Source organism: Centrocercus urophasianus, unplaced genomic scaffold (genome assembly GCF_019232065.1).
Source record: "Centrocercus urophasianus isolate 14NV4802_14NV808 unplaced genomic scaffold, USGS_Curo_1.0 seq_13, whole genome shotgun sequence".
Classification (NCBI taxonomy): domain Eukaryota; kingdom Metazoa; phylum Chordata; class Aves; order Galliformes; family Phasianidae; genus Centrocercus; species Centrocercus urophasianus.
The window spans coordinates 4,968,446-4,988,863 of NW_024884475.1; the positions used below are offsets into that span (position 1 = coordinate 4,968,446).

A 20,418-nucleotide genomic window follows, 5' to 3' on the forward strand; every position below is an offset into this window, starting at 1 on the left:
CCTCGGCCGCCGCCGGTTCCAAGGCGATGCTGCGGGCCTGTCAGCGAGCGGGGGTCGCGGTGGCCGCGCAGGTGAGCGGGGCTGAACAGAGCGGAGCGGGAGGGAGAAGACGCGCGGCCTCCTGGGAGAAGCTCCACCAGTCGGTATGAGTGGCGTCTGCCCTCTGGCAGACGGCGGCAGCGCGCTGCGGGGCACGCGGTTGAGGCGCTGAGGAGCAGCGCGTCCTCCAGCCGCGGCCCCATCTGCTCTGAATGACTCCCCACGCGGCCGCCGCGGTTGGCCGCTCGGCTTCTGAGGGACGGCCGAGAGAGCGAATGGGACGCCGCGGCGGGCGGGAGCCGTCAGCTCGCTTCTGGGCTGCACTACGAGTACCGGCGTGCAGCGCGGCCTGATTCGCGTAGGGCGGTGGGAAGCCGCGGCCGCGAGGCGTGACGGTCCTCGGAGTCCGCTTGGGTGACCCGGATGGAGCCGGGTGGGCCCGGAGGTGGCGGCGCTCGGCCGGCTGCCGGGTGGCGGGACGGCGGGCCTGCCGGCGCCGGGAAGGACGTGACCTTGCGGGGGGTGGGCGCCTCGCGGCGGTCCCGCATCGAGGCCTGGGCCGGCCGTTGGCTGAGGGAAACCGCCACTGAATGAGGCTGCGGGGCTCCGGCCAAGGGCAGCCGGTGCGCGCTGAGATCAGGGCCTGTGGAAAGTCTGAGCTGAGAGATGGAAACCAGACTTCCGCTGGTGTTTGTCACATAGAGCTCTGTGCATGCGCGAGAGCATGTCCAGAACGGCTGCACAGTGCTGGAAATCAGGTGCTGTGCTTTGAATCATAGAATCATAGAACGGCCTGGGTTGAAAAGGACCACAAAGATCATCCAGTTCCAACCCCCTGCTATGTGCAGGGTCACCAACCAGCAGACCAGGCTGCCCAGAGCCACATCCAGCCTGGCCTCGAATGCCTCCAGGGACGGGGCATCCACAGCCTCCTTGGGCCACCTGTGCCAGTGCCTTTGCCCTGTTAAGGTCTGACAGACTCAGCGCAGTGTTCTGTGTGCGTTGTGTGTTGCTGATGGGTCACCCAGGCACTGTTAGCTTTGCAAGGCTCAGCCTTCCCCCGGGTTTCCTTCCAGTGTTGGTAAAGTTCAGCCCTTTCTCACCTGACCGCTCCCTCAGCCATCACTGAAATCCATCCACTTGCAGCTGTAAGCACATCAGCTGCTCCTTCTGTCAGTGCATCTGGTGTCACCTTTACGAGTCATGGAATCACGGGATGGTTTGGGTTGGGAAGGACCTTACAGATTGCCCAGAATGCTGGGGGTGCCCTGTCTCTGGAGGTGCTTAAGGCCAGGTTGGTTTGAGCCCTGGGCAGCCTGAGCTGTTATGGGGCAGCCAGAGGGGAGCGGGAGGTTTAGCTTGGACTGAATGAATGCAGAGAATGAGGTTGTGCTCTCTGTGTTGCTGCTTGAGGCTATGCATGAAGCACTTGTGTGTGAGGCAGGGCTTGTTAATTATGTGGATCATCTCAAATTCTGGAGTCCCTGCTGTTCTTCTGTTGACTGCAGGGAAGGTGTGATGTACCTTGTGGAGTGGTTTTTGTAGCAATGCAATAGCAGGTAATTAATGTAAAACAAGGAGCTTTCCAGGATTTAGGTAAATTAAATAGCACAGGAGTGCTGAGTAGGAGGAAGAAATGGCAGCAGCTGTTCCCAGTGCCCTGTGCAGGGGTCTGTGCTGTCTGCCTGGCTTCTTAGGTCAGATTTATGTCAACCCACTGCTTAACCGGTCTTTCTGGTAAATCTTCATTTTGAGGTAAAATAGGAGATAAAAGTCTTAGGTAATGTTATCTCTGCTAAGTAGAATATGGTAAAATATCACTCCTCACATGGTAATTTCATTTATAATATAATCAGATCTCTCTTGAAAGTGGCTGCGTGTTTGAAACGTGTTTGTGTCTCGTGAAGGAGCTGCAAGCGTACAAGCAGCTCTGGTTGCTGCCGTAGCTCTCAGACCGAGCCGAGCTGCTGTGCGTTGGGATGAGGAGAGGCTGAGATGTGCTCACTGCCTGACTTTGCTCTCCTCCACCCCTCACAGAACTGCCGGTGCAGGAGGGCAGCGCTCCGTCCGCCACGACTGAGCTGCGGATATGCGACCACGTCGGGGGAGTCCGGGTGCGTCGGAGGGTTTGGAGGGGTGGAGGTGATGCTTCCATCCCTTGGTCTGTCCCACACCCTTGGGTTGGTGGCCGCCTTCTGGATCACAGTGGGTGTTCCCAGGCATAGGCTGAAGTTTTAAAATCTGTTGGAGGCTTTCTTGTCATACAGTGGGATTTACGTCATTTTTGCTCTTTCTCCCTTTCCCTCCAGCGGTTCTGTAGGCAAAATCATTGGTGCCAGCGTCTTGTTTGTGGGTGGAGGAATAGGGGGAACCGTCCTGTATGCCAGCTACGACCCGCGTTTCCGGGAGAATGTAGAGAAAGCCATTCCCTACTCTGACAAACTGTTTGAGATGGCGCTCGGTCCTGCGCCTTACAGTGTGCCCATGCCAAAGAAACCGGTAAGCGGCTCCCATTCACCGCCCTCCTGCACACTTCACTTTTCCTTGTTTAGAGAGAGATCTGCCCTTAGTTTTCAAATTCTAATCAGTTTTGTTATGCACTAGGGTTAAGAATTATGAACTGAGCACTTTTGGTTTAGATTGTTACTCTTTGAGATGATACCGAACCACACTGTGGGTCCCTTCGTGTTTCAAACTCATCTCATGAATTACTGATTCCATAGAACCACTGCTGACTACTGTGTAACAGTGCTGCTTGTACGTTTCCCTTTATAATGGAAAGATCATAGAACGGCCTGGGTTGAAAAGGCCCACAGTGATCATCCAGTTCCAACCCCCTGCTATGTGCAGGGTCACCAACCAGCAGACCAGGCTGCCCAGAGCCACATCCAGCCTGGCCTTGGATGCCTCCAGGGATGGGGCATCCACAGCCTCCTTGGGCAACCTGTTCCAGTGCCTCACCAGCCTCTGTGTGAAAAACTTCCTCCTCATATCTGACCTAAACCTCCCCTGCCTCAGTTTTAAACCATTCCCCCTTGTCCTATCACTATCCACCCTTGTAAACAGCCGTTTCCCCTCCTGTTCATATGCTCCCTTCAAGTACTGGAAGGACACAGTGAGGTCTTCCTGGAGTCTTTTCTTCTCTAAGTTAAACAAGCCCAGTTCCCTCAACCTTTCTTTATAGGAGAAATGTTTGGCACATTTTGAATATGACAGTGTAGCTTTGTATACATACCTTAACTCATTTTTATTTGTAGGAGAAACTGCCACTACTGAAATGTTCAGCTTTGCAGGAATGAAAATTATAAGCATTCTCTCTAAATTAAAAATTAAGGTGAAAAATTAGATGGCCTTGCTGTCATTCTCATTTGTACTTTGAAGGCTGGATTTACGATACAGCTGTCTGGATGTGGAAGTATTCTTTGCCATTCAGTGGAGTTGGTGACACACAAGAACTGTTTGGAAAACTGACGGTATTTCTTACTCTTGGTTCTCAAGGTACAACAAGGTCCACTGAAGATCTCATCCGTAGCAGAAGTAATGAAAGAATCCAAACAGCCTGCTCCCAAATCCCAGACAAGCAAAACAGAAGCTGTTGCTCCTTCAGAGGAAAAAGAAGGTAACTTACAGAATGTCACACAGAGAGAAGCAGAAATGCAAATGTTCTCTTGTACCATGCATCCCAGAGCAGATGAAGATAGGCTTTGGGAATGGTTGCAGATGTGTATGCTGTAGGTTTTTAGAATTAATATTCTTTTTAATCATAAGGAAGTTTGCCCAGAAAGGCTTGAGCTGTTTTTGCTTAGTTAAGTTTATGTACCTTAGAATATTTGGAATCTAATATAAATGACTGTGCTCCATAGTTCTACATACAAGGCTCACTTTGGGTGCTGGACTCTTGAGATGTTCTCTCTCTTTTTCTTAAGCAAGTGTAGTATGGCTTAATTGAGATAATTGTTGAGCTGCTTGTAAAGCCAGATTAAAAGGAACATAGAGCCACAGTTGTCATCTTTGTTCCTTTATGTGACATGTCAGGTGAAGATTTGTGTGTGTGTAATTAATGCCGTCTCCTTTTCTGTAAATAAAACATGAAAGTCCAAATAATGTTCCTCCAGAGGAAAAACCCAGTGTTTATTATTTCCCTGTTCTCACTGTAGTGCATACTAACTGTTTCAGTTCTGTAATTGTCCTTAACAGCAGGCACAGCTGCAGCACAGATCATCTCTGCAACAGGGGTAGCCGTGTCGGTGCCAGCTCCGGGGATACAGACTGAAGAAGGTGAAAAAGACTGCATGAATTCCACACAGAAAATCAAAGTCTTGTCACTTCAAACGCACCGATTTTTGGTTCTGGGCTGATATTTGTCATTTTTGAGAAGCACTCTTTGTGCCTTTTGTAGATCTTCCATCATTTGTTAATAGATTTTCAGCATGCTGAGCAAGTGAGATTGATGGTGGGGAGAGTTACAGGGATGGATGTGAGGGGAGAGTCTGCCTGTCTGCTGAATGGAAGCTGCACGGCCCAGTTTGCCTCTGCTGTTGGTGGCTTTCTGACTGTGCTTTAGAAGAGCTCTGCAGGGCCAAGTGAAGCACCTTCACTTTACAGTTATGGATACAAAAAAGCTTGAGGTACTTTTGGTACGGCTTTGTTCGGAAGTCAGATTTATAAAATGATGCTAACTACCAAAGTCAATTTTAAAAAGAAAGTTACTTCCTACAAGTGGTCTGTACAGCAGTTGGGATGGAACAGTTGAATCTGATGCTTAAACAATTTCTCTGCTTTTATAGATAAAGAACACGAGGGTTCCCATGCTATAAAAGAACGATCACCAGACGAAGTTGCAGCTCGTCTTGCCCAGCAAGACAAAGAGGAGCAAGAGAAGATCTCAGGTAAATCCATACCTGGGGTTTTCCCACACACACTGTAAGGGACTGAGGAGTTGTTTCCCAACTGACCAACTCCTGTGGGCCACAGAAAATTGTAAGGCTACATTTGAGATGTAATGTGGCACTGCAGTGATGAGTCTTCAGTTAATTCCAGTATTTTTTCCAGCCCTTGCAGCAACGTTGGAAGGAGCCCTGAGCTCTACGGCTCGTATAACACTTCAGGCAATCACTGCACAGGAATCTGCTGTGCAAGCAGTGAATGCTCACTTGCAGATACTGAAGGAGGCAATGGATGACTCAGAGGTAAATTGGGCAGCTGGGGACTTGTGCTCAGCAGCAATTCATCTCGTAGTTAAAATCTGAGGTTTAATCTTTGTCACAGTTTTACCTGATCTTCCCACTTGCAAAATGTATGAATTAATAATAAAGTGCTTCTGCTTTTGACATGTTTTTTCCCTCCAACTCATTCCCTTTCTGTGAGTAGAAAAGTTAAGTCAACATGCTGATAATCTTCAATGCCTTGTGGTATTTTGATTCCCAAGCTCCTTGTTGTTAGGCTGAACAGTGTGACACCCCAAGATAATTCTGTCAAACCATTCCTTTTGCCTAAGTCTTCCTAGAATATTGTTCTATTCCTGGTCTGGAATGGCTTTGCATTGTCTAGAGATGGGTAGGGGTTGTGAGCAACAGCAGCTTGTGGTTCCGGTGTGCTGATGTCCCACTTTGTGTAGGACTGCTGCTTCCTGATAAGTTCTGTTGCAGAGGGTGTGATGGGGTGGTTAATCACAGCGTCAAGGATCAAAGCCAAAACAAAACGTTGGAAGGAAGAAATTGTTAGAGCTTCAAGCTGCGTTGTTGGTGAAACAAAAGCATTTGCTCAGGCTGAGTGAAGTGAGCATAGCAGATTCTGAATCTTGGATGTTATCTGTGGGGTGATTTTGTAATGTAGGGATTGCCATAACACTGATGAAAAACGTGTTGCTTCTCAGACCGCTGGGGAGAAGAAATCAGCTCAGTGGCGCACTCTGGAGGAGGCTCTGAAAGATCGAAGGAGGGCAGTGGATGAAGCTGCTGATGTCCTTCTGAAAGCCAAGTGAGTCCCTGGCTTTACGACACAGCGCGCGTGGGCTGGCAGCCAGTAGATGAGTTTCTAGACAGAAAGTAGCATCACTTGTGTGTGACGAGTTGATGTGTTTGTTCACATCATTAAAATAGGGTGAATATCTGTTGATGAATATCTGCAGGTTTGCTGCCTGCACATCTTAGGTGCCTACCATGTGGTACAACACTCTCATTTCTCTCTGTAAGAACTTATCTCCTGTCTGTACTTACATACAGTGTTGGCTAGTTCAAGTAAGATTAAATAAGACAATCAGCCGTAATCCTTTTAATATCATTGTGGATAATTTAATCATTATGCCTACTGTAAGAATTCCATTGCTGCACTGTGTGTCTGTTGAGTCAGTAACATCATTAGCTTCTCGTAGCTGCAGTGTAAAATTAAATCATTAGCTTCTCCTAGCTGTGATGTGAAATTCTTACAGCGCTGTTTGTTGGTTCCATCCTTCAGCAGAGCTGCCCATAAGGCTGGATATTTCTGAGATGGGTGCTTAGTGAAAACCTGAGTTCTGAAGCGAGGCACTGCTCGTAACCTCAGGTTCTCTATAAATTACACTGATGTACCTGATAAGGTCATTATGCAGTGATTGTAGCAGCACAAGTAAGTTGATGGACAAAAGCTGTTCTTGTAGTGAGGATAGAAATAAATTTGGGAACTCCTGAACGCTTCTGAGGCTGAGGGGGCAAATAGGAAATAGAGGGGAACATCTTTGAAGCAGCACAGTTGTAGGCTGTGTACAGGCTGGTAGAATCTTTAGGAAGAAACCTCTCAGATCACTAAGTCCAACTTTTAAAGCATCACCAGTGCACCCACTGGTTGTCAGGGATTTCTTCCTGTAGAAATAGCATAAAGTGATCTTTACTCTGGGGTTATGCAGTAAGACCATTATGTGTTATAATCAGCAGCTTCTTTTCTTTTCAGAGAGGAGTTAGAGAAAACAAAAGGAGTAATTGAGAATGCCAAGAAGTCTCAGATCCCAGGAGCCAAAGCTCACATTATTGCTGCAGAGGAAAATCTTCATCATATGATAGTTGACTTGGACAACGTAGTGAAAAAGGTAATGCTTCAGCTGTTCTTCATCAGCATTAGAACGAGGACTCCGTGGCAGCTTATGAGTCCCCCTTTCTCCAAGTCCTCTCTAGTGGATCAAATATTTTCTAGTTTAAATCCTTTTTCTAAATGTTATCTTTAGCTGTAGTCATTCTTTGAGCTGATTATGGTACCAGTGGGTAGACTTGACAAGGACTTTGCAAGAAAAACCTGAACTGTCTCCTAGAAGATTGTGCAGCCAGCTTGTTCGGTGTCTGCTCTTTCCTTGGGCGGCTTGCAGTTCCTTCTGTCTGATGCTGGACTGGAATTTGGAAGATGAGACAAAGCATTCAGTGTGCAGATTGGTTGGGGTCCTCTCACAAAGTGTATCCAGTTGTTCTGGTGGTGGCTCTTCGGCAGGGCATGGGAGACTTAGGGCTGACTGCTGAGAAGGTTACTTTTTAACCTTGAGAAGGAACTTGTTTCTTTGGATCTGGGGCACACCTATATAATGATCAGGTTGGGGAGGAGTCTGCTGATGACTTTGTGGGTAGATCACTTTACAGCTCAGGAAATAGAGGATGAAAAGCCAAATTGAAACCATGTCCCTTTGCAGGATAATTGATTCCTCTGATGCATTTTCAGTGGAGAATTTCTCTTAAGAGTGGCAGTAGGGAACTTACCGAGGGTTGGGCAGCTCCCTGCTGGGGCTGTGTGATAGCAGCACTGCTCTGATGGCAGAAAACATTCTGTAATGAAGGAGTAGAGCTGGATATCTTTAAAGGCAGCTACTGAGTTTAAGATACTATCTTGGTTTTTTTCTGGGCTACAGATTGACTACAAAGTTACAGTGTGCATGTGGAGAAGTAGATCTGTGCAGTTGGTGTGAAGAATTGCTTTATGCAAGAGGCTTGATATCACAGGCCAGCTTTTCCCCAAGTGAGGATAAAGATCTCTGCCACTAACTCAGGTTTGCTCTTAGATGAAGTCTCCATGCCTTGAAAGATAAGCCAGTGTCCTTTTTTGTTTGTTACAGGTTCAGGCAGCGCAGTCTGAGGCCAAGATTGTGGCTCAGTATCACGAACTTGTGGCTACAGCAAGAGAGGAGTTTCAGAGAGAGCTCGACAGCATCACCCCCGATGTGCAGCCGGGCTGGAAGGGGCTCAGTAAGTCTGGGGTGATGGCAGTGCAGTAACCATAGAGCAGCTGTAACAGTGTCTGCTTTCAGGATTCCCTGATTCTTTTTAAATGACTGAAAGAGCGAATTCACTGCTCTTTACATACTTTACCCATCCTGCTATGTTAGTTCTAAATGAGAGTGACACAAGAGCTGATCTGGAGTAACAGAAGCAGTGAATGGCTGCATGGTGTTTTCCAGCTGATACAGTTCTTTGTCTGATGTCTGATATCTGGCACACCCATGTTTTTGAGGTGCTTGGGTTTTTCAGCTGGAATTCTTTCCTTCTTTCCTTATAAAAGAAAAAAGTGAAGCAAGAAATGTGATCCAGAAGTACAGTTAGAATCTTTCAGCCTCACTAGAGGGATAAATGTATCACTTGGAGTTGTTGGAAGGTTCAGATACCACATCAGGCAAGCAGGGAAGAAGTCAGGTTCACAATTAAGTGCTTGTGGCTTAAGTAAGTCAGCTCCACATCTGTGATCCTCTTTCTTAATAGTACTTAATGCTCTAGAAACATGAAGGTTAGTCCACAAACGAGCTTTCAAAGCTAAATGAAAACACTAGGTCTCTGGAACGCTCAGGGTCTTTACTGTTAAGAAGTTAGAAAAACTTGCTAGGTTAACAAACTTTGCAATTTGCTGTGCTGTCTCTTATGTACAATCTTCTGGGGTATTAATTCTGAAGAAAACAGGATTTTGGGATCTGGAGATGGAGCTGCCATTCCTAATGCAGGATAAGGGAAGGACGTCCTGAGTGTTGTGAGCACTGCACTTTTCTGAGAGGGAACCTCCTGGCAGCTTTCAGGCGTTCAGTTTCACACCAGTGTGACCCTACGAAGTGTACAGGACTGACCTGATAGTGGCTCTCACTGCTGCTTGGAAATTTGTCTTTTAACCAACTGCTCCTCATTGCTAAGAACCTGGAAATTCTGTGTCCTGTTGCACTTCTTTACTCCAAACCTGTATTCCTCGCTTTGGCTGAACCTGGAGGTTCATCTGTGGGTTTCCAAAGGCAGCTGTGGTGAGGATGTTTCAGGTTACATCTTGCTTGTAACGTAGAGAGATCAGCATGCTGTTCTTAAACTCCTGAAGCCTTGGATCATTCTAGAGCAGAAGCTGTTAGTTGTCTCTTTACTTTAGCACGACCGACTGCTATAGTGAATGTGCATTAACTTTTCCATCCTCTCCTCTTTCTGTTGCAGACATAAGTGATCTAGGTGAGTTCCTGCAACTTTTCCTGGTCTTGTGAATGTTCTCTCTTTCCTCTTTGTCCTTTTTTATGTTTGTGTGGTGCACCACTTTAAATTATACACAGTGTCAACAAAGTGGTGAAAAGTATCCCTGAAACATTTCAGACTGGGCTGTGCTTTGGGATCCTTCCCACTAGTTCTGCATGTGCAGCTTAAACCAGACTTTGCCTAGCAGCTCTCACTTGCCAGGTGAGTGTGGTTTGCATCTGAAAGCCACTCTTCCACTTGCTTTGTTAATTTCAGCCAGTCACCAGTTGAGCTCCTGAGATTCCAATGAGAAACAGAAACTAATCAATTCTAACTAACAGTGGTTAATTCTAATTGGAAGGCCCAACTTCTGGCCTGATTGAGGCCAGCTCCTGCCATACTGCCAGCATGCCTGGGTGCTCTGAGCTAGGTCACCAAATCGATTGACTGAATTTGAATTTCATCTTCATGATTGATTTACTCTCGATTCTGAGGTTGATTTTCTTTTTTTTTTTTCCCCCTTTTGATCAAAGAAAACTAAATTTTAAAACTGAAGTGGGGTAAACCCCAGCTTTGTTTTATAATAGCAGTAATTTCAACTGCTGAGCTCCCTAGTGGTGCTGCTCAGCTTCCGGGTCAGACACGAGCACTGCTGCACCAGATAACAAACAGCAAATCTGGCTGTGAACAGTTGGCCTGGAGAACTGCTGAAGAGCATAAATCACAGATGTGAATGATTCGACTGAACTATGGTAATTTTTCTCCAAGTGATAGGAAGTACTTGTAGATTTGGTTCAGAAAGGAACATCGGGTGGGCATTACCACCAGTCAGCATCTCCTAAAAGGTGCTCACAGGTCAACCGTGTGTGGACCCTTGGAGCTCTCCAGGGGGAGGTGGGGCAGCTTCTCTGCAGCCCTTTCTAACGTCCAGTTGTTTTTCAGCTGGGCAGCTGTCAACAGACGACTTGAATTCTCTGATTGCACACGCGCATCGTCGCATCGACCAGCTGAACAAGGAGCTGGCTGAGCAGCGGGTCAGGGAGCAGCAGCACATCGAGTTGGCCCTGGAGAAGCAAAAACTTGAAGACAAAAAGGCACTTGAGGCAGCTGTGGCGAAAGCACTGGAGCATCACAAAAGTGAGATTGAAATAGAACAGGAGAAGAAGGTAAAGTGGTGGAACTCACCTTGAAGAGGGGCACAGGGAGCAGCAGGGGGCTTCGGGTTGAGGCCCCCCTGCCTTGCTAAGCGTGGAAGGGAGGTTTTGAGTGGGGAAGCTTCTTCAGATATAGAACAGCTGCTCTTTGCAATCTTTAGGAAAAGGCTTAGCTGTAAGAGTGGCCCTTGACAGCTCTGTAAGATGAAATGTGAGCTTAAATCTGCAACACTTCTATGAAAATGTACTCTGATGGGTAACAAGTGCAGTGCAATAGCAGCTGTTTAATTGTGTGCAGGTTGAAGAGGTCCGAGAGGTGATGGAGAGCGAAATGAGGACGCAGCTCCGGCGGCAGGCAGCTGCCCACACCGATCACCTGCGGGATGTTCTTAAGATCCAGGAACAGGAACTGAAGGTGGAATTCGAGCAGGTGAGGCAGAGGAGTTCCCCCAGGGGCTGAGTGGGAATTTGGCTAAAATGCTGGTGGTGAAGCCTCCAGCTGGAGGAGACGTGAACCATCTTCTGGAACACTCAGTGGGAGCTGGGGAGGGAATGCCCTCATCTGCGAGAGAAGAAGTCCTTCAGCATGTAGGTTTTATGCTGAGTTGTCTTAAGCTCCTCGGCTATATGTGAAAATTTGGTAATTAGAAATTCATTAACTGTTAATTTCACCACCTTAAAAAGACTTATTACCAGTGTATTTACTATGTGTGTTGTCTGTAGCAAGAACAAAAGCTTACAGAAACATATCTTACAAAGAGGTTGAATACAGTTAGTTAAAGAAAGAGCTCTTTCTGGCCTGATGGTGTACATATCTATTTCAGAACTTGTCAGAGAAACTCAGCGAGCAAGAAATGCAATTCCGACGCCTTACTCAGGAGCAGCTTGACAACTTCACGCTGGATATAAACACTGCCTACGCCAGGCTGAAAGGAATTGAGCAAGCAGTTGAGAGTGAGCACTGAGATCTCATCTCTTTAAGGAGCAGTCACGGTTCTTATCCAAATCCGGTGCCTGAACACTGGATCAGCCATGTGGCTGATGGTTTGCCCTTGGCTGAGTACTCAATAAATCCCAGCTGCAGAGTCCAAAGCTGGTTCTGCCAAAGCCACAGCTTTGCTCTGTTGGCAGGGACTCTGACCCTGAGGTGTGGAACAGACTTGCTGTGAGCAGGTGGCAAGGGGGTGGCTGCTTTAGGAAGTGTTCAGAGGCATGGCTTTTGTTGCTTTCGTATTCCATGTTTTTTCTGTCTGTGTGCCCCAACTGAGAGCCCCTTTGACTTACTTTGCAGGTCATGCAGTAGCAGAAGAGGAGGCCAGAAAGGCCCATCAGCTGTGGCTTTCTGTGGAGGCACTCAAATACTGCATGAAGACAGCCTCTGGTGACAGCCCCACAGAGCCACTGGAGAGTGCAGTGAAGGCCATCAAGGCCAGCTGCTCTGACAACGCCTTTACAGAAGCCTTAACAGCAGCCCTCCCCCAGGAGTCTCTGACACGAGGGGTGTACAGCGAAGAGGCCCTCAGAGCACGTTTCTACACAGTCCAAAAACTGGCAAAAAGAGTGGCTATGATTGACGAAACAAGAAACAGCTTGTATCAGTACTTCCTGTCGTACCTGCAGTCCCTTCTTGTGTTCCATCCTCAACAGCTGAAGCCGCCAACCGAGCTCAGCCCCGATGACCTCGATACATTTAAATTACTGTCTTACGCTTCCTACTGCATTGAACACGGAGATCTGGAGCTGGCAGCTAAATTCGTCAACCAGTTAAGAGGAGAGTCCAGGAGAGTTGCACACGACTGGCTGACTGAAGCTCGAATGACCCTCGAAACCAAACAGATAGTGGATATCCTGACAGCATACGCCAGCGCTGTGGGGCTGGGAACAACTCAAGTGCAGTGAGCTTGGACTGTTGGTGCAGAGGCAGTTCAGCAGTTGCTCACGCTGCAGAGAAACCCAATGACCTCCAAGGGTGAGCTCCTAAGGGTTGCAAACCAACCAGCTGGTGGGGGCGGGCTGGAAGCGTTAAATCAAAGCGTGGGTCCCGTCCTGTTTCCTTGCACTGTATTTAATTTACCACCTGTTGTATTTGTACTGGTTTTGCGTTATCATGACCACCGACTTCAGGAAGCTTCTTCACAATTTGTGTAACTATTTTGTTTCCCCATCTTATCAAGCAGGCTTGTGATCCAACCAAAATGTTTGTAACCTATCATTATTGATTTGCCATGTTGTCAGCTGAATAAAACAAGGCTTCAACCACTCTCCCTGCTTTTCAGTTTCCTCCTTCATAGCAAAGACAGCTGCCATGCAGGAACTGCTTTTCTCAGTGAGCTGAAGAAGACAAGGCTTCATCTCTGTACTAATCCTGTTCTCAGAATTCACTGCTTTGTGAGCACAACTTTGACAAACGTATGTAGAACAGGCATTATGGTGGACACCTACCCTGTGTGGTTTTTATTAGACCCGTTCTGCAGTTTCAGAGCACGTGCACCAGGCTACAAGCCAGACTTCAGTTCAGCCTCACTAACCACAAAGAACAAGCTCCTTCCTTCCCTGGCTCCCAGCACTGCCTTAATTCTCAGCAGCACTGAAGGCAGTGATGAAACTCAGCACCCAGTAGCTGAAGTGAATGGCTGTGGCTTTGGCTACTTGCTGTTCTGTTAAATTGGTGGTAGAAAAGGCACCAAACAGGAGCTCTCTGTCTTTGATGCCCCTAACCAGTGAACATTTACTTCCTAGAGCAAACACTGCCTTCAAACAGCTTTACTCAGCCTTACAAATCTTTTACTGTTCTGCAAACAGCACTTTCAGACTTCAAGTTGTAGTTCAACCTTTAGCAGCTGCTGTCTCCCAGTCTCATTACTGACTGATCCCTAAGCTGCCTTCACAGCAGTCAGGACTTTTCCTGCAGCATTACACCCACCAAGGTTTTATTTTTTATGAAGGGAAGTGGCTGTTAACTCCTCCACCACTGGGATATTTTTCAGCACCATCCGAAAAAGGACCTTTGCAAGTTCACAATAAATTACCTCAAAAAGCCTACCAAGATTCCTCTGCAAGCTGAGAACAGGTTACCTCGTGGCCTCTCCCAGATCAGCAGCACTTCGTAACCAACACTTTTTGGACAGAGATTGCCAGAATTCAGCCATTTATTAGACACAGCATCCAGCTGTACAGAGGCTGAAACAAGTGGCAGTTTCTCCTCTACAGTCCAAAGCCTGTCCCAACACGAAACGGATGAGAATTAACACCACAGACAACGAATACCACGTTACTTACAGCATTTACATACAGAGTAAACTTCATACTTAAGTGAAGTCAGCATGGAAGGAATTAAATTAGTGCTGGTGAAGTCCCAGGAGGTCCCAGCAAAGTGCTGCTCGAGCTGCCAACAAGCTGTGCTGCTGAGCAGCCTCCAGAAAGCAGCATGTTTCTCACTGGAGCACTCCAGCTTTTCTCAAAGGGAAGGCAGGGAGGCCAGCTACTCATGGTCGCTGTCGCTGTCGCTGCTGTCACTGTCTGACTGGATGCTCTCCAGTGCCTTCCTGCAGATATTAAACAGCTGAGTAAAAATATGTTGAAAAAAACCTTTGGAACCTTTAGCTTGAAACAAAATATCCAAAACACAGGGTAATCCCACTCCAAGGAGCACACTATGGGCTGCTGATGCCTGTTGCCACAAGGGACAGGTCCACCCGTTTGGTCCAAGCACACCCATCTCTTTCTGGCACAGCAGACTACTGCAGTTAACCAGACTGGTGGGCCAGCTATCAAGGCTGCAGGCACTTCTACTCATTTGCTGGCTAGGAGCAGGCTAGGCCTGTCCTCTGAGAGTGACCGCAGAGGCTCAGCAATAAGCCGCAGTGGTCAACAGAACGCACTGAGGGTCGACCACAAACCTCAGAAGCTGTGAAATACACTGGTGGCCCTGTACCATTTCCCTGCTTAAATGCACCTGAAATCTATGTCTTTTCAGAGGCCAGAGCCTGCTCAGAAAAGATGCTGGGGAGGAAAAGGTGATAGCAGATCTGAGCGGTGTTGTGGTAACTCCACAGTGAAAGGTCACACTCATTCCCTTCCAGGTGTGATCAAGGGGGGGTTATTTTTCGAGGTGTAAATGCAGCAGTCAACACAAAAGCACATCATTCTGAAAGCAAGCTCTCTCAGCTGTGCTAGCAGAGAAAACTTTGCACAGGAATTACCCCCCAGCACCCTGCCTACTATACCCCTACAGCAATACCATAAAGCAGTCCAACTTACTTCTGGTTTTCAGAGAGTTCAAATTCCTTCTCTACTCTGCTTTTTAGCTTCTGCGATGAAGGAAGACCAAGGGACACTGCCAGCTTTACCAGCTTAATTGCCTCAACGGGAGAATTGGTTTGTTTAGCACAGTTCAAGAACTCCTCCATCACCAGGTCACTGTAAGAGCAAAGGCAAAGGGTGGTGGTTCACAGGGCCCCAGGTGAGGTGGCCATGAGCTCACTGCACGCAGCTGCCTTAGGAGGAAAGGCAGGACTCTTTTCAGATGATAAAAGCAGGCCAATTCTGCTCCTGCCAGAGCTGTTACAAGTGCATCTCAGCCTTCATCCCATACCAGTGTGATGCGCTCTGGAATTCCTAAACTTACAGGAAGCAGTACTGCACAAAAATAATGGCAGCAGCTCACTGCCCAGGATGAAGACCCCACCTTTACAACAGCCTAAATAAGCTTCCCTCCTTTACAGCCCCCCCAAAGCCTACGCTGTGGCTGGTAGAGGTACAGAAACAGCAGGAGAACAGTGATTAAAATCCCAGGCAGCGAGTCTCTGCCAGAGGCTGCTGTGATGTCCATGGGCACAGGGAGCCATTGACTCCAGCTCTGCTCCTCCAGCTCCTTCATGCTGTAGGGCTGGCTCTGCTCCTTTGCTATCTATGGCAGCTGCTGCACTTCTGTTGCTTTTCAGCAGGGAAGCAAGCAAGTGTTCACAGCTGGTGCTGCAGGGGAGCAGGGGACACTGCAACCAGAGAGCCTTCAGATCCATTTGTACAACATGGAAACCACCTTCCTTTCACATTCACAACCCACAAATTACCAACTACAGCACAATCTCAGAGAATTCCTTTCCCTATTCTCCAAACTGATACAGGGGCTCTGGAGGGACCTGGCAGTATGAAGCCTTCCTTCCAGACTAGCAGAAGCTTGCAGGAAAGGGCAAGCACAAAGTGCTGTTAACAGCTACCATCAGATATGGGCCACTGTTATCAGTCACAATGGAAGTGCAAGGGCTCAGCCAAAGGGGGTCTGGGTACACAAAGCCAGAGCCTGGATGTACTCACGTGGGAATCCTATTGATTTGCTGGAAACGCTCCATCATGCTCCTGTTCAAAAACAAAACACAGGCACAGACAGGTAGTAAACAAAGGGACAAAGCCTAGATGAAGCCTAGGTGAGTTCTGTTTCCTGGAGACATCCCCAGTTCCAGCAGATCCCACTCCAGATGCTTACAGATGCATCCTAACCTAACATCACTGAACAGCTTAACACAGAACATCTTCAAATACTACAGAACAAATGACAAGTGTGACTGGTGACAAGTTCACTTTGAAATCTTAGATGCTTTTAGAAAGGTTCTTACTAATTTTGTGTCCAAGAAACAAGTGCAAAGAAACACCTCAGTTTAACAGAAAATGGCTCAAAACCTCATGTTTGGAAGCTGGGTATTTTAACCTATTTTAACCTGGGTATTTTCAATTTGAGAGCATGCAGGACAGCCAATTCTAGCTTCTAAAGGGTTCTAAAAATGTTCACTTTAGTTTTAATCAGACATAGGTCTAATTAAGAATTTAATTATACCATTTAAACTCTTCAGGAGTTTGGTGAAGAGTTCTAAATATTAGGAAATGGGAAGCTGTAGGAAATCAGCTGTTCTTATTAAAGTGAGAGGAAGTCATACCTTGCCACAAGCAAATGGCCAACACTATGCCACACTTACTGTGCTTACTTCCAACCATCTTAAAGGCATACAGCTACAGCTTGGTATCAAAAATGAACAAGAAAATTAAGAAAAAAGCCCAGTAACATCCCCAGCAGGACTGACCCACATCCCTTTATCTGCACTAGCATTCCTAGAGAACCAGCCATTAAGATTTGGATTTTCTGATTACACCTGAGATACAGCATCACCAAAGAGCTCCTGACAGCCACAGACGTACCAAGCATCCTGGGTTCTCCCAGCCCTGGAAAACACCACAGTGACACTGCCCAGTGCACTGCCTGTCCATTCCACTGGGGCCTGATCCTTCCCAGATTGCTCTTGGACCGTTTTGATATCTTCTGCACACTTGGCAAATGCCTGCTGAATCTGTGAAATGATCACACTGTTAATGCTAAAACCTCTGCAACCAACGTTATCCACTTCAATGCCACTTCTCCTACATCCTCTACAGATGCTGTAGGTCTGCCCCAGCATGATTTCATTCTGCGAATTAACAGCAGATGATCTTGGCAGAAAGATCTGCTCCAAAACAACACTGGAGAGGAGAGCTGTGCTTAGAGATACAAGCCTATAACTGGTTTCTCAAGATGAAGAGTTATGGCAGTGACATCTATGGCAAAAATCCGTGAATGCTGCCATGAGCACCCCCAGAGATGTGTTATGTTCTTGCTCAACAGCCCTCACTGAAGGATTCCTCTTCCAAACCCTGGTACCAAAGTCATCCCTTTCTGTATGTGAGGTTTCTTTACACACTGAAGACAACCGGAAGAGCTCAGCAGATCTGGACAAACTCAGACAGATCTGGAAACTTGTAATGGCACATACACAGCAACTGGACCTCACAGATCCAGGGGCAGTAAGACAGCTCAAGCACAGCACAGCCTAAGGACAGCAACACCGTGCGCCATACACAGAAATGGGCTTTTTACTGGCCTTCCTTACCTCTTCAGGGTGCTGATCCCTGCTCATCAAGGACAAAAGTTCTTCCAAAAGATCTCGTCTCTTACTAAACCCTAGCTGTTTCATATCTGTTTAGATAAAGATAACAGTCAGAAGGATATTTTCTATATGCTAAAGCCCATATTTGCATTCTCGTCTCCCCAGCGTAAAAAGCAAAGAACAGGCAAAGAATTTACACGAGTCAAACCTGGGCAGTTGCTTAAGCTGCTGCTCCCTGGTAAGCATTGCGTTTCCCAGGACAATGACTTCTAATTCTTGCTGGCATTTAAACACGCACAGCCACCACTTCTCTGACTGGGCAGAACTGATAGCAGAGATTTTCTCTATCACAGTCCCCTCCCTGCTGCACTCAGGAATAACAACCTTCCTGCCAAAGCATCCGACTGCGGCTCTCTGAGCACCACCAAGTACCCCCAGCACCTCCCACTGTGCACTGCTGCCAGCTTATATCCCAGCAATGGCCCACGTAGCCACGTGGCTCCCACCAACCTTCCCAGACTGAAGGGATCACTTCCAATTGGTTGGCTGCATCCAGGGCTTGGAGGAGGTCCAAGATATTTTTAGGACTTGGATAGAAGAGCTGGCGAAGGAAGAATCACTTCAGTGAACTGTAAGTGTTCTCCACTGCAAAGCTTTAAAGCTTACAGTAAGAAACTCACCGAAGGGCTCATCTCTTTGTACCACTTCAACACGACATCAATTTGTTCCATCATACACAACAACGAGAAGAATCTTGACCTACAGGAGGGAAAACGGCTCTAATTCGGTAACAATCAGATCACACGAAACATAGAGAAGGACCAGATTATTGTCTGAATGAACTTACAGGAGCATCTCTAGCTACAATGCCTTAGTATGCTGTTCTTCAAATCAGAATACTCTAACTAGTTAATTACATTCTGTAACCACAGCACTTAATTACATTAGCAAAGATTCACATGCCATGATTACAGTCAAACTGCCTGAAGTTTGGTGCCTGAACGTATCTGTGATCATTACATGTAACAGAGACACAGCCACCACATTTGTGCTACTTTGTTGTGGTCTCCTAAACTGCCATCCTAAGTGGATAGCATGACTGTGAGGTTCAGCTGGTTGGATGGAGATTAAGCTAAACTGAGGAGATGGAAGGGCTGGGTTTACAACCTTCTACTGATCCTTCTCTGCCCTCCTGGACAGGTAACAATGTAAGAGGGACCATTAAGGAGGTATGACCTTCAATGATGACCATCTCCGACACGTTTTACACATTTGGCCTTCTGACATTTCTGAACTCATGAACTCTCTACACTCCAAGATGCTTTATTTCAGTTTGGGAAAGGCCATAAACCAAAAATAGATCCTAGCTACTGCTGTTCTTAAGAGCTTCTTTGTGAACTAATTTCCAAACTGCACACACAATATCTGATGTTTAACAAAGCATCTTCCCGCACAGTGTTCAAATCTCAGTTTGTACTCAAATTGATGACAACACTCAAGACACTGAATGTTAACCTCACTTCACTCACCAGTACAAATTTAACCGGTCCATGTCCAAGAACTTCCAATTGTCTCCCTTCTCCATTGCCTTATTTAAACGATAGGCAAGCTTGATATCCTTAAGATCACAGCACTGCAACAAACGAGTCAGATTTTAAAGCTGCCAAATGTAACACTTAATACTTTCTTCCAAGACTCCCTTTCACACAGACAAGTAATGGTCTGACAGCAAATGCTCTTAACAGAGTGCAATTCAGCACAGTGACTGCCTGGGCATTTTTCTTACTTGGGACAAATGAGGGCTTTGCCCTAGGGGGAAAAACAATGCTGCTGAATGAGCTACATTGACACTCTCTGGTGTGGAGGGAGCTGACTGCTGCTAGAAGCAGGATGCAGGCACAGAGCACAGGCAGCTGTGTAGCTCTGTGTACACAGGCAAGTTACCAACTGAGAAACATCACACAAAAAAACTCAGGATTGTGTAGGGAGGTTGCAGAAGGTGATGGACACAGGTGAAAAAGACAATGACACAGAGCTAAATCTTACATGACAGGCTGGAAAACTCACAGACAATCCAGAAAAACCTAAAGGGCTCAAACGATTTCTGACTGCAGGGATGAGTTACTTACCACCTGCATGGCACTGGTAAAAAATTTGGCTGAAAGGGAAAAAATGAAGTCTGTTAGTTTGCAGCTTTCAATGAGACATACAGCAACCCACAAACCCAGCCTCCCAAGGCAGACAGGACATTTTCAGTTAGAAACTGAATGTGCAGCTAAATTTGACAATATAGAAATATAGGTGAGCTGTCTGAGCCTGGGCAGTTTCACAAAAGCTACGTTCTCTTCTTTGACCCAAGGCAGAGAACACGTGCAACAAAGACAGGTGCTGGAGTTCATCATCCACCTTTTCAGCACACCCACAGCTGCCCAAGCCGTTACAACTGCCCCCTCCAACACCTGACTGCCAGACAGATTGAAATTCATACCATCATCAGGGTCCTGGGGAGTGAAGCTCCTCTTTTCAACATCATCTAGCACCTCGGAGATGATGCCTGATGGGGCAAGATCAACTGTGGGACAAACAAATAAACAGTATCACATCTCAGCTGTACTATGAACTTTTTGGTACAAAATCTCCTCCACAAAGACTGAGTAGCCTGTATCAACTCAAGAAAATAGGTTTTCTTTTCAGCTTCTGCAGTTAACACACAAAGCAGAACCCTTTCATCTCTTCACGAAGTAATGATACTCTGTATCACTTTGTTCACTCAACTGGAATCAGACAGAACAGTTAACAGGGCCAGGACTGCACACCTAAGCAGCTCTATGTGAGGTCATAAATCAATTGCTCTTATCCACTGCATTTGGAAAGCATTGA

At 46.9% G+C, this 20,418-nt stretch overlaps 2 protein-coding genes across 6 annotated transcripts in view; one reads left to right on the forward strand and one right to left on the reverse strand.

Annotated features, from left to right (window-relative positions):
- IMMT (inner membrane mitochondrial protein) lies at nucleotides 1–12,885 on the forward strand. 5 transcript variants are annotated; one of them, XM_042811686.1, is made up of 15 exons: nucleotides 1–71; nucleotides 2,077–2,153; nucleotides 2,349–2,538; nucleotides 3,538–3,658; nucleotides 4,237–4,317; nucleotides 4,827–4,928; nucleotides 5,092–5,228; nucleotides 5,915–6,018; nucleotides 6,967–7,102; nucleotides 8,111–8,240; nucleotides 9,456–9,470; nucleotides 10,413–10,636; nucleotides 10,923–11,054; nucleotides 11,449–11,578; nucleotides 11,916–12,885. In XM_042811686.1, the coding sequence occupies exons 1-15, from the start codon at nucleotides 27–29 to the stop codon at nucleotides 12,521–12,523; spliced, it is 2,232 nt and encodes a 743-aa protein (XP_042667620.1). In that variant the 5' UTR covers nucleotides 1–26; the 3' UTR covers nucleotides 12,524–12,885. The 5 variants fall into 5 exon arrangements, with proteins under 5 accessions (XP_042667620.1, XP_042667621.1, XP_042667619.1 ...); XM_042811685.1 differs by having other exon boundaries at nucleotides 12–143; XM_042811683.1 differs by lacking the exon at nucleotides 1–71 and adding an exon at nucleotides 599–797.
- Nucleotides 6,308–20,418, reverse strand: part of PTCD3 (pentatricopeptide repeat domain 3) — a 22,578-nt gene continuing 8,467 nt past the window's right edge. The window contains exons 15-24 of the mRNA XM_042811688.1: nucleotides 20,027–20,110; nucleotides 19,668–19,696; nucleotides 19,068–19,171; nucleotides 18,219–18,297; nucleotides 18,049–18,139; nucleotides 17,542–17,627; nucleotides 16,817–16,965; nucleotides 15,941–15,982; nucleotides 14,885–15,043; nucleotides 6,308–14,169 (exon numbers count right to left, since the gene is read on the reverse strand). Coding sequence (XP_042667622.1) covers nucleotides 14,106–14,169; nucleotides 14,885–15,043; nucleotides 15,941–15,982; nucleotides 16,817–16,965; nucleotides 17,542–17,627; nucleotides 18,049–18,139; nucleotides 18,219–18,297; nucleotides 19,068–19,171; nucleotides 19,668–19,696; nucleotides 20,027–20,110 — 887 coding nt within the window. The 3' untranslated portion in view covers nucleotides 6,308–14,105. The remainder of the gene's footprint in view (nucleotides 14,170–14,884; nucleotides 15,044–15,940; nucleotides 15,983–16,816; nucleotides 16,966–17,541; nucleotides 17,628–18,048; nucleotides 18,140–18,218; nucleotides 18,298–19,067; nucleotides 19,172–19,667; nucleotides 19,697–20,026; nucleotides 20,111–20,418) is intronic.

Coding starts and splice junctions, on each gene's coding strand:
- IMMT (XM_042811683.1), top strand. CDS start 630: ATGAGGCTGCGGGGCTCCGGCCAAGGGCAGCCGGTGCGCGCTGAGATC. Junction 2,154..2,348: donor ACCACGTCGGGGGAGTCCGG/GTGCGTCGGAGG, acceptor CTTTCCCTCCAG/CGGTTCTGTAGGCAAAATCA. Junction 11,579..11,915: donor AATTGAGCAAGCAGTTGAGA/GTGAGCACTGAG, acceptor CTTACTTTGCAG/GTCATGCAGTAGCAGAAGAG.